Source organism: Ammospiza caudacuta, chromosome 2, assembly GCF_027887145.1.
Source record: "Ammospiza caudacuta isolate bAmmCau1 chromosome 2, bAmmCau1.pri, whole genome shotgun sequence".
Lineage (NCBI taxonomy): Eukaryota > Metazoa > Chordata > Aves > Passeriformes > Passerellidae > Ammospiza > Ammospiza caudacuta.
Window position 1 is genome coordinate 50,503,610 of NC_080594.1, and position 12,334 is coordinate 50,515,943.

A 12,334-nucleotide genomic window follows, 5' to 3' on the forward strand; every position below is an offset into this window, starting at 1 on the left:
GTGCGGGCGCGGCGCCGGACGGGGCGCACCGGGAGCAGCGCGGTGTGGGCTCGGCGCGCCCGACCCGCTTCGTCCGTGGGAGGATCGCGGGCTCCCGCCGTCCCTCGCCCATGGGCGCGGAGGAGGGCGCGGCGAGGCGGCGGGGAGCGAGAGCGGAGTAGCGGCGTCCCCGGCTCCGCCGGTGCGCCCCGGGCGGCGGCTCCGCACCCCGCGGGCCGGCCCCGGGCATGCGGCGGCGGCGGCGGGACCCGCGGCCAGAGTCCCCGCAGCGCGGCGGCTGCCTGCCCCGGGGGGCCGGGCGGCGCTGCCCCGGCGCGGCGGGGCCCTGACGGAGCGGCCGCCCCCCCGGCGGCGCCATGCGGGGCTGGCTGCTGCTGGCGGCGCTGGGCTGGCTGCTGCCGGCAGGGGCCGCGGCCAGCGGCGAGTACTGCCACGGCTGGCTGGACGGGCAGGGCGGCTGGCGGGACGGCTTCCAGTGCCCCGAGCGCTTCGACGGCGGCGACGCCACCATCTGCTGCGGCAGCTGCGCGCTCCGGTACTGCTGCTCCAGCGCGGAGGCGCGCCTCGACCAGGGCGCCTGCGACAACGACCGGGGACAGGGCGGCGGCGAGCCGGGCCGCCCCGGCAAGGACGGCCCCGACGGCGCGGCAGGTGAGGCGGCCCCGGCCCGGCCAGGACGGCCCCGCGGTGTCTCCGGCTTGGCGGGAGCCGTCGCGGGTTCGCGGCGATCTTCCTGCCCGCCCCTTCCCCCCTTGCCGCCGGTCCCCCTCCGTCGAGTGGTGGGGCAGCACGGACGGAGCCGGCGCTGGCCGGGCTCTCACACGGGGAGGAGTGCCCAGTGAAGGCCTGCCTTTCCCGCCCTTGCTGCTGGAAATCCCAGCCACGTCTGTCAGAGCAGGTGACACCATTCCCCTGGGTCCCGGGCCAGCCGTCTCGGCCTGGCACAGCTTTGCCGCCGCTTTGAACGGGCTCCTCAGCCGTGGTTGAGCTCCCCATTGAAAAGGCAAGGAAAAATGAGACAACCCCCATGAGCAGATCAGAAAAAGTAACAGGATATTTCAAAAGGACTCTGGCTGGTCCCCACTGTAATTGTGTATGTTCTTTCAGCTCTGATATCCCCACTTAGGACTGGTTTTACAAGATTGAATTTCAAGGATAAACTCAAGTCTTTCTACTGCTGTTTAAAAAAGCCCCGGTGGCTCCCCAGCACCCTTGCTGCCATCCACACGTGCTGAGTGCGGGAGAAGTAGCCTGAAGTGATGTTATAATTAGGACAGATTTACTCCTGGAAAACTTGCACATTACAGTGTGGAGCAAGTGTGTGCACCTGCTCGAGAGCTGCTGTAGCACCAAGTGCAGAAGTGGAGATGACGTTTTACAGCCTTTTGTTTAAAAGCACTAAAGTGATGGAGGAGAAGTGGCTTTTTGGTTATAACTCGCTTCATCTCACCAGCTGTGCCGGGAAGCATTCTGACTTGAGCAGACAGATAACCCCCGCTGCCCCTTTGCAGTTCTGACAACAATGCATTTTTGTAACTAATTTTTTATTTAGAATTTATTGCTTTGCAGGTTTGGGAGCCATTGCCCTGTGCTGGCACTGATTAACTTGCAGGTCATTAGCAGTGGCTGCCTTAGCAGGGTCAGACAGGGTCAAGCAGGGATCCAAAGCCCTGCCTGAGTCTTGGAGCTGCCAGGTTTTGGTGGAAATGATGAACTCCAGGCATGTTGCTGAGAGCATTCACAAGCACTGAAGGGAGACACCTTCCCTTTGTTATTTGTGTATATATCCATATACATTTCTTACTGAGACAGAGAAAAAGGCTTTTTCCCTGGGACTGCAGAATGGATTATCTCAGCTGGATAGAGCATGGCACTTGTGTAACACCATTGTGGGTCTGATCCCTGTATGGGCCATTCACTTAAGAGTTGGACTCAATGATTTTTGTGAGTCCTTTCCAACTCAGGTGTATTCTGTGAAATCTGTGTCTGTAGCCCAGATTGTTCCAAGGATGATGTTTACCATCCTTGGTGGCTCCTGATGCCTCCAGTGAGCATCATCCATACTTTCTGCTCCCACCCCTTGCCCGCCCTCAGTCCTCCTGCCCTGATGTCCCATCATTAGGCCTCACAAGGAGGAATGCTGCCCCTTTGGAGTATGGGGCTGTTTCTGCACTGCCTGCTCTGTGGTTTCTCCCTACACCTGGGGCTGAAGTGCAGAGCAGGTGGACATTCATCCCCAGAGTTGTGGGGTGCCAGAGGCCCTGTGATTACTGTCTGGTTGCTGCCTGGCTGTCACCCTGCCCCAGCAGGCTGCCAACAGCCAGAGTGGGCTGGTGGTGGAGAGGGATGTCGTGTGGCACCAGGGTTTGACTGCCCCATGATCCTGAGCCCTCAGCAGGGATCCTGCCCCAAAGTATCTCCCTAAGGCACTGTTCAAACCCAGCTGTATCATGCCTGTTTGTTCCAGTAGGACATATTGGAGACATGATTTGATGAAATGTGGAGCAGTGGTTGCTGTGACCTAGACCGTCACCAACAGGAGAGAAATAGAAGCCATTGGGTTTAACAGCCCTTTTCATCATTCTGGTATAAAATGCTCTGCTTGTGTTGACCTGTGCTGGGAGGAAGTGGGCTCTGCTTGGATGAGAGGGGATTGCTGAGGTTTCTCCATGGTGATAATGTTTTCCTTGCTGTTGCAGTGCCCATCTACGTGCCGTTCCTTATCGTGGGATCTGTGTTTGTCGCCTTCATCATCCTGGGGTCACTGGTGGCAGCGTGCTGCTGCAGGTGCCTGCGGCCCAAGCAGGAGCCCCAGCAGAGCCGAGCCCCTGCGGGCACCCGCCTGATGGAGACGATCCCCATGATCCCAAGTGCCAGCACCTCCCGGGGCTCCTCCTCCCGCCAGTCGAGCACGGCTGCCAGCTCCAGCTCCAGCGCCAACTCGGGGGCCAGAGCTCCCCCGACGAGGTCCCAGACCAACTGCTGCCTGCCAGAAGGGACTATGAACAATGTCTACGTCAACATGCCCACGAACTTCTCGGTGCTGAACTGCCAGCAGGCCACGCAGATCGTGCCGCACCAGGGCCAGTACCTGCACCCGCAGTACATGGGCTACGCCGTGCAGCACGACCCCATGCCGCTGAGCCCCGTGCCCCCCTTCCTGGACGGCCTGCAGGGCGGCTACAGGCAGATCCAGTCTCCCTTCCCACACACCAACAGCGAGCAGAAGATGTACCCGGCTGTGACTGTGTAGCGCTGACGCCCTCCCCTCCCCATCCCCACCCAGCCAGTTTCAATATCTGAACTGAACGGAGGAGAAATACTTCCTTGGAACAAAGCTCCCAGAGCACCACTTGTAAATAATTTTGAAAGGCTCATGCATGTCAGACGGTGTTTATAAACCATTTATTTTCATCGGGGTCTGTTGCCAGGAACTGTAAGGATGATATCTCGGAATTAACGTTGCCAGATACGCTCTCATTCCAGCACGTGATTTACGGCGGCAAAGGATTACGCTGGAAATGCATATGTATTTCAGATCACTGTGCTCATGAGATAAATGTCGGAGCCGTAAAGTGCCCTTCAGGTATGACATGGTCACAAGTATTTGCCTAATTAATTCTAGAAAGAGTTTTGTTCCACTGTACAAGACTGCAATACTTCAGAAACCTCTCTGCTCCCGGCTCCGTAATGATGTTTCCCTTTGCTTCACAGACAATCACAACTGAGAGCCAAGCAGTGCAATCCCTGTGTGCCCAGCCACCGTGGCTTCTTACACACACCCACTTTGGGGTGAAATGCCACCAGAAGCTTGGTCTTGCAAAGACCAATTTTCCTTGTATTTTGTAGGAATTGGAAGAGTGAATTATTCTGCTCTTCTTTCCAGTGCACTTGAAACCCTTCATTAATTTGGTTTTGTGTCAAGATCAGTACCCAGTAGTGGTTTGCACAGACTTTATCTTTGTGAACGTTTTACTAAAACCAGGGTATGAAGTGCTCACTCTTTGTGACACTCAGCAAAGCATTTGGTACAGCTGGCAGTGTCTGAACTGAACCTGCTTTGGCAGAGGAAGGTCAGACTGTGATTCCAAACAAGCCTGATTCAACCTCACTTCCCATGAAACAGGAAACCCGTGTGAATGCCCACGAAGGTGTCAGCCCCAAAACCTGCTTGCATTGGAGTCTGCCTGTAGGAAAATGCAGTTTATCTTGTACCCATGAGTCCATTCTGAGTCCCCTGACCCACCCCGTGGGAGTGGGAGAGTGTTAAACAAAACCCAGTTGGGATGTGAATGGGTTGGTGGAGGTTTGAAATCCATCCCCTTTTCTTCTTTACCCGTGACAGGGGATTAGGAAGGCACAGCTGTATTTAAAAATAAGGAAAAAGGCCCAACCAAGGGACCAAGGTGCTTGTGGTGTCACAAGGGTCACGGAGGTGGTGAGCTGCAGACAGCAGGGACACTTAACACTGGAGCTGTTGGCTCTCTCCTGCTTTGCTTCATCTGGGGAAAACACCTCTCCAGGTTGAAGAGGCAGCAAACAATTAGATCATTCTAATTATATCACTCCAAATGCAGCAAAGCTTTGCTGACAGAAAGGCTGGTTTTGTCTCTTTAGAAATGTACCCTCTGCATTTCCATCCATTTGCTCGTCAGCCAAAACAGTGCTGCAGAAGACCTGAGGCCCTGTGCAAACCCAAGCAATTACTGTAGCCAGACCAGTGATGACAAAAGGTTTCTTATTGTCTGATACTGTATCAATATGTAGCAATAACTGTGATGCTATGTTTTGTATGTCTGTTTTTAAATGACACAGAAGGTGCAGATGCATTGCCAAACCCAATGGTTTACTCATAAACACGCCACACACAGGCCGTCTGCAGCAGGCAGCCGTGGTTTGGCCACTGACACGGGGAAATGAATAGGTAATTTATCCCCGATCTGTTGTTCCTGGCTGTGATCTCCCAGTCAGTGTGCAGGATCTGGGCAGAAAGGTTGGTTTGTGAGACCTGGCTTCCTCTGCAGCCAGGCTGGGTGTCTTTGGGAAGCGGCGCCCGGCTGCTGGCGGTGTCGGATGCTGCACTCAGTGCTCGGGGATCTTCAGGGCAGTGGGAGCTCCAGAGCTGGGTGCTCCAGGCTTCTGAAGGACCCCCTGCACTCTCTGGTCTCTGGGGGTGTCGGTCTCCACCTGCCCACGTTGCAGTGGGGTCACACTGGGCTGGCAGCAGGCACAGGGGCAGCTCTGTGTGCTTCCCCGGGAGCAGGAGGTGCTTGGCCCTGGGTGAGCCCAGGTGCTGTGCCCCTGACCCTGCCCAGCTGAGAACCAAGTCAGCTCCCCCCTCTGCCTGCCTTGCACAGGCCCTGCCAAGGACACCTCCTCTGACCTACAGAATTCAGGTGAATCTTTGTATATTGTTTACTTGTTTAAAAAAAAAAAGAATAAGTTAAATTTAAGTCTGTAGAAATTAATTTACAACTGAAGGCAGAGAAATGCGAGCTCTAATAAAAGGAATTTTGTGAGATGTGGTGTTTTTTTTAATGTCATGTACAATAATGTAAAACCAATGTTACCATTTGATATAGCTTTTAAATCTCTGAAAGAGCACTTGCTTTAAAGTGTTTCTTACAACTGAAGAAAAAAGCCCCCTTTGTTTCTTAATAAATACTTTATGGTGTGACTTTGGTTTTGTTTGCTTTGTCATAGGGATTTTATTTTTTTTAGCTAATGCTTTGCTTTCCTGTGTCCCCAAAATAACATCTGACCAGCCCCCTTCTCCAGACTGGCAAAACCAAAAGTTTGAATTTTTGCTGTGTTTCTAAAGAATAACAGTAAACCCAACAAATTACATGTCTGAACAGTGTGCTGCAGTGGGGCATGTTCTGAGGGGATATTTTTGGGGAGAAGGGGCACAGGGAGATGGCGTCTGAGCATCACCTGAGCTGGGGATCCCTTGCCTCTCAGATGGCTGGGGAGCAGTGGTGGGAGCAGGATGGGCGAGAGCCTGTGGGCTTATCAAGTTCCCTCTTGTCAAAGAATGCCAAATACTCTGCATCAAATGCAATTTTCTGAGAATTTTGTTTTCAGTTGGATTCATAGTCACCAGCTGAGAATTTTGAGTGTGTAACTCTAAGTGGCTGTGCTGTCCCCACTGTCCTCTGCTCTTGCTAGAGCAAAAACTTCATCCTCAGAAGTGAGACCAGAACCAAAGCCCTGTAGTGCCATAGTCTGTCTGGGATGAGGCCACTCTGCTTTCCTGGTGTTTGCTTCCTCTTGCTGCTGGAGATGCTGGCATTGCACTCTGGGCAGGTGGGTGGCTGGAGGAGCCTAAAGGGCAGGGAGCCTAAAGGGCAGGGAGTGATTGCTGGATCTGCATGTTTATAATTCAGAAAAGTAGGGAAGAGCAGTCTGGGAAGAGCATTGCCTTGGTCAGGCTCTACATTGCACATTCCAAAATGCCACAGCTTCCTGGTGTTTGGGGAAGGTGAGGCAGCAAGGCTGGGAGCAGAAAGCTGGCAGGGAAGGAGGGGGTCAGCCATGGCTGGGAGCAGATGTGCTGAGGCAACGAGTACTGCGCAGCAGGGCAGGCCAACAATTTGTGTTAAAGCTTTTTCTTGTGTTTTTATCTGCGGAGCAGCTTCGCCCTTGGCAGATGTTTTCTTTTTGTGCCGTGCAGGAGTTGGTGTGCACCAAGCAAGCAGTGGTGAGGGTGGGGAAAAGCTGGCAAACCCCACAGGCTGGGCTGGTGCTGGTTGGCCCTGCGTGCACCAGGCTGGTGGTGTCCTCACAAGGGGACCCGTGGGCACAGCGGCGCCCCGAGGTGGCTGTAGGCAATCCTGTGCCCAAAATCCTGTGCCCAAACCACTGAGCCACGCAGAGAAGAGCAGGAAAGCATCGCCAGTGACAGGATCCCCTCCCAGCACACACACTGTGGAATGACTCCCGTGTGAGCTGGGCACCTCAGGGGACAGAGCCCCTTAGCAGGGGCTTGTGTGGCCCTGTCCAGCTGCCACCAGCTGTGCCACGGTCATCAGGGGACAGTGGAGATTGTGCAATGTGGCCCACGATGCCCAAGGGGAGCAAGCCAGGGAGCAGGTCTCAGCTCAGCACATTAACCTCAGCACCTCCCTTGCAAAATGTCTCATTTGCTGCTCACTTTTGATCTTCCTGGAGCTCTTCTCCCTCCAGATTTTCTGCCTTTCCACTCTTTTCCTCCCACTGAAGTTATTACTAAATATTATTCCCCACATGTGTTCCCTTCTATTTTTCCAAGCTGAATCTCATTTTATTGTTTCCTCCTCATATTTCCTGCTTCTCAGTAGGTCCCTTTGTAATATTTCTCTGTCCTCAGTGGGGTTTGCAGCATTTTCCCACCCAGGATCACTTGCAAATGGACTGAACAAATCACATAAACATGTGCCATACTTTCTCCCCTTCCCCATCTACACTGAATGGAGCCAGTTCCATGAGACCCTGGCCATCCTGGAGGCTCAGTGTTCCCTGTCCCACAGGAGAGCATTTAATCCTTGTGACAGTATTTCTGTGCAGACTGAATGGCCAGATAACAGCAGTCACTGGTGCTGTAACAGCCTCCTGTGCCTCAGCAATGGGGACAAGCCCATCGTGCTGGGTTGTGTGCCACAGAACACTGCTGTGGGCTCCAGTGAGGAGGCCTCAGGTGAGCCAGCACTGTGGTGTGGCTGCTCTGCACCAAACACTGCATAGTGCTGGCTGTCTGCAGCAAGCCCGGAGGTGAGAGTGGCAGAGGCGATGTCTCAGCACCCTGGGGTGTCCCAGTTCCCCCATCTCCTGGGGGACACCCAGTCCCAGACACAGCTTCCCTCCCACCCGTCTCTGGGAAGCCACTACAGCCCTGGCACAGGGATGGATTTTCTCCCCTTGCTGCAGAGATCCCCCTTTCTGTGCCAACACTTACAGGTTTTGTGATTTGCCCACAGAAGTTTGTCCTTTATACCTTGAAAATCCCAGCATACTGACCTGACCCCAGGCCTTTTTCACCTGGCTAGTGACCCTGCAGCTCTCACCTTCTCCATGCTGGCTTGTTTGCAATGTTTTCCCTGGCCCTCGTGTCATTTCCATCTCCTGCTTGTCCCTGCTGAGCCAGACCTCTTGTGGGGGCAGCTGTGCTGGATGGGAACATCTGGGGCATCAGTTCATGGGCAGAGGCACAGCTTCATTTGGAAAATACCTACCCACTTGACAGCAAAGGTGGCATCTTCCAAATACTGAGAGCAAGGCAGCAAACATTCCACTAGGCATGGCTGAAAAGTTGCTAGGTGTGCAAGAGGCCAAGTATCCTCTTACTCCCTGATTTTCATTAGAAGAGGGGAGACAAACCTCTCTGGAGTGTAACATGAGTCACAGCTCTCAGATTCCAAGTGCCTCCAGCATTGTACTGGCTGCAGTCTTTGTCAAAAGAAAGTTAGCTGACTTTAATATTAATCAATTTGGGTGGCTGTTTCTGATGAGATGAAGCCATGCAGGTAACAACTCAAAGCAGTCACTTTCTGCACTGGGCACGTCCAGCTCACCAAGGACACGTTCCTTTCTGTTTGCATTGTCCATAACACATCAGGAAATACAAAAGAAAACTCACCTGAAACTTTAAAATCTTGTCTGCCATCACAGGCTGTTGCAGTGACACCGTTTAGGCTTATAATAGTAAAAAGAGATTTCAAACATTCAAGAAAGAATAGCAATAACATTTTTCTCCTAAACATGATAATCATTTACTTTCAAGGAAATAGTTTCTTATTGCCTGTTATCAGTCCTTCAAAAAACCTCCAGCAAAATCAAGGCAAACAGTGATACATCAAGCTGAAAAATGTTTAATTCGACAGGTAAGTTGCTTTCCATCAAACCTTCCTCATGTTTAGTGCTGAACCAGCTCAGGGCATAGCCCACCCTGATTTGCCTCTCTAGGTTAATTTGAAAAAAAAATAAAGCAAGAAGGCACTACTTTGGATCCTATCACTGCTATTAAACTAGGGCAAGTGAGCATCATGTCAGAAAACAGTAATAATGCAGTGTGCAGGGATAGAATGCAAGAAAATATAGTGCAGAAGGCAATCTCACACCTGAGGAGTTGCAGCTGTTCTAATCACCAAAGATTAGGAACAGGCCTGAACTTAATAGGCCACAGCTGTGTCCAACAATGATGAGTGCTATAGAAGAGTGGGTGAGCTGGGTGAGGAGAGAGATGGAGTTTGTTGGCTGTGCTGTGAGGAGGTGTCCATGAGCAATCACCAAGAAGGTATGGAACTTTTGCAATAAGATGACAACAATGCAGCAATAAACTAAAAATACTTCTCTATCTCCCTTCCAAGATATAGAGCAGCTTCACAGGACTATAAAAAATTGGCTGTATTGGAGGGGACTCTAAAGATAGTCTAGTTCTCAGTGTCCCATCCAGCCTGGCCTTGAGCACCTCCAGGGGTGGGGTACTTAAATTTCCTTCCATCAGGTTTAGGAAGAGCTTTGAAAGCTGATGGGGACAATGAGGCAGAGTGTTTGATTCTGCTGGGTGCAGAGCCCAGCTTAGCTGGGCCACAAACTTCCCAGAGCTCGCTGGTGCTGCAGATGCTGGCACGGGGCAGGCCTGACTTGTTGCAGGACAAGATGAGGATGTTGGTGTGTTGTGCAGTCTCTGCTATGATTCAGTATCCAAATGGTAAATATTGGCTTATGCAGCTGCTAATTCCCTCAATATTTGCTTTTGAGAGACAGAATCCTATTGACTTCACACAATCAGACAGTCTATGCGTGATTGTAAATATCTCATTATGGGGGGAAAATAATTTTAATTTACAATGCTGCAAACCAAAAGCAACTGCTGTAGATTTACTGAGCAGTCAGAATCAGGCTCTCAGTTTAACAGCTGAAGCCCACCCTCACTGTGGATGGGCAAATACACACAGTCATTGCACAGGATTTAGTGAGCAGTATGAGAGCAGTAGGCAGCTTAAGCTCTGATACCTGGCACATCCAAATGAGCTGGCACTAGGATCACACTGTGGTTTTTCATGGACTAAGGCATGTTTTCAGGAGCTTATAGGCAATTCCTTCCAGTGTGGAGAAAGGAAGGAGTGAGATGGAGCAGCACAGTTACAAACCCAGCCCAGAATCCATTTTTTCCTGAGGGACTGGGGGGGTGCTCCTGCTGCCCGTACTCGATACCAGCAAGTACCAGCAGCTCCACAGGACCAACAAAGCAGTCTTGGTTTACTGTGACAGCTGTGCTGCACATTTTTGATGAGGCTGTAGGCCAGTGCCAGCTGAGCCATCAGACAAGGTGGCTGTGAGAGCTGAGGCTCCCAGACTCGCCACTGCAGGATTTAAGTGCCACTCTGCCCTGAAAGGTTGGAGCTGCTTCACTTGAGGGCTGCTTTGTGTGACCCAGGAAGCTCAGTGCCCTCACCACTCTGGCATGGCACCCTCACAGGGACAGCACCAAACACCAAGGGAAATCCAGAGGGGAACCATGGCCACCTCTCTGACTGTCACCCCTCTGTCCTTAGAGAGTCATGGCAAGAAAAATGCAACATGACCTTCTTCACGGTGAAGGTCCTGGCTGGGCATGGCCACTGCAGCAAGGTCTCCCCAGCACTGTTCACCATTCCCTTACCTGGGACACAGCCCACTCCTCATCTGCCCTTGAGCTCCTTGCTCAGCGTGGACAGCCAAAAACCAACCCTGTCTTTCAGGGGTTTTTAAAGCCTTGTTTCTCTGCAGTCCTGTATTTCTGCTGAGGAGGGAACTCACTACTCCTTCCAGGTTTCTGAGGACTTGCTGCACCCCAAATGCTGCAGGAACTCAAAGAGGCATGGGGTTGTGCTGGAGGGAGGGCTGGTCACCGGGTACTGCCACAGCAGCACTCACTAAAAGGGATTATGTTTCTGAAATCTTCTTGCTTAACATTCCTCAGCCAGACCTTTCTCAGTTACACTTCTATTTTTTAATGCTCCCATTTCAGACTTGAGCATTAATCTACAGGTTTAGGGACTTTGATTCTTCTTTGTTCTGGTACGAGGCACTGAAGCCTGCCGTCAACAGACTTAGCAGCTGCTCCAAATATTTGGCTCTGGGACATGAGCACTAGGCTCTCTCACAGCCCTGCCTGTCAGACTGTTAGAGGGAAAGTCTCTGAGGTGATTAGTCAACTAATATATCTAATAAGGGGTTTAAGTAGCAATCCATTATGTTTAACAATTCTGAGAATCATTTCCCTTTTAGTGTGCTGTACAAGAGATGACAGTGCAGGGAGCAGTTGGCTGAGCATCCAATTCTCCCACCACCAACTGAATAAGGCTTATTTAAGTTTATCATCAATTTTACTTTGGCATAATTGATTGGCCAGATGTGTGAGAAGCTTTTACAAACAGCAGAGTTCCTGCTGCTACATGCTTGCAGGCTGGGCTGCAGCTATGGAGGCCCAGCGAAGGAGCAGGCATTTACTCCAGCAAAACAGGGATACACAAGTTCATCACTCTCTTTTCCCTGCAAAGGAAAAGCAGATACTGGTCTGGCTTTTGGGATGAAAATGTTTTGAAATGTAGTCAAGCAATGACTTGTTAAGGGAAGATGGGAGATTTGGCTTACACCTTCTTTCTGTTCCATAATTTAAAAAAGAAAATCCAGAAATAATTTGTTGTAAAAAAAACACTTTTAAAAGTGGTTCTGTCAGCAATCTATTAGGAAAAATCCTATTCCTCAAGTTATAGCACCCTAAGGGGGAAAAATTTTAGCCAAACTATATATAAATATGCACCTTGTTCCTGATAAAATCTGTTTAATTCCAGCATCTATTAATATTTGGACAAAGGGATCTCTTTGTTAAAGCTCATACCCTGTCATTTTCTATAAGGATCTGACAGTGCATGTTCCCCATGGCCACCAAAAATCAAGTAAGGCCAACCTTTTCTGCAAATGTAACTTCAGCCATAACTTGAGTCCCATTCCTGAGTCAGCGCTGGGCGTCCCCCGGCACGTACGGATGCAGCGCTACCAGGGACACGAGAGCCTTGTGTGGTGCTTCCTGCTCGAGGCCAGGGAGCTCCAGGGTCACTTCTCCAGGTCTGGCCACACCAGCGAGCTCGGCAGCGTCAGCTGAGCAGCAGCAGCAGAGAGATGTGGCATTGCTGAGCAGGCAGAGGCAGGAGAGAGCCCGGCCCTGTGCTCCGGAGCAAAGCGGCTGCCATGGTCTCACCTCACACCTCGCTGCCCGATGCTCCCCCTCACACTCAGAGCCTGAAGGGCCCGTGTTAAAACTGCAAATTTAGCTGCAAGTAAGGAGGAAAGGGAAGGTTTTTAGGGCTTA

General features: G+C 51.6%; 1 protein-coding gene across 1 annotated transcript; it reads left to right on the plus strand.

Annotated features, from left to right (window-relative positions):
• Nucleotides 1-356: 356 nt before the first annotated feature.
• SHISA2 (shisa family member 2) lies at nucleotides 357-5,637 on the plus strand. The gene is made up of 2 exons (XM_058825578.1): nucleotides 357-651; nucleotides 2,700-5,637. Exons 1-2 carry the CDS (start codon nucleotides 357-359, stop codon nucleotides 3,251-3,253), a joined length of 849 nt encoding a protein of 282 aa, XP_058681561.1. The 3' UTR covers nucleotides 3,254-5,637.
• Nucleotides 5,638-12,334: the final 6,697 nt, after the last annotated feature.

What these genes read in the sequence shown, in the direction of transcription:
- SHISA2 (XM_058825578.1), top strand. Translation starts at nt 357, where the DNA reads ATGCGGGGCTGGCTGCTGCTGGCGGCGCTGGGCTGGCTGCTGCCGGCA. An exon ending in CGGCCCCGACGGCGCGGCAG is followed by an intron (nt 652 to 2,699) that starts GTGAGGCGGCCC and finishes TTGCTGTTGCAG; the next exon opens with TGCCCATCTACGTGCCGTTC.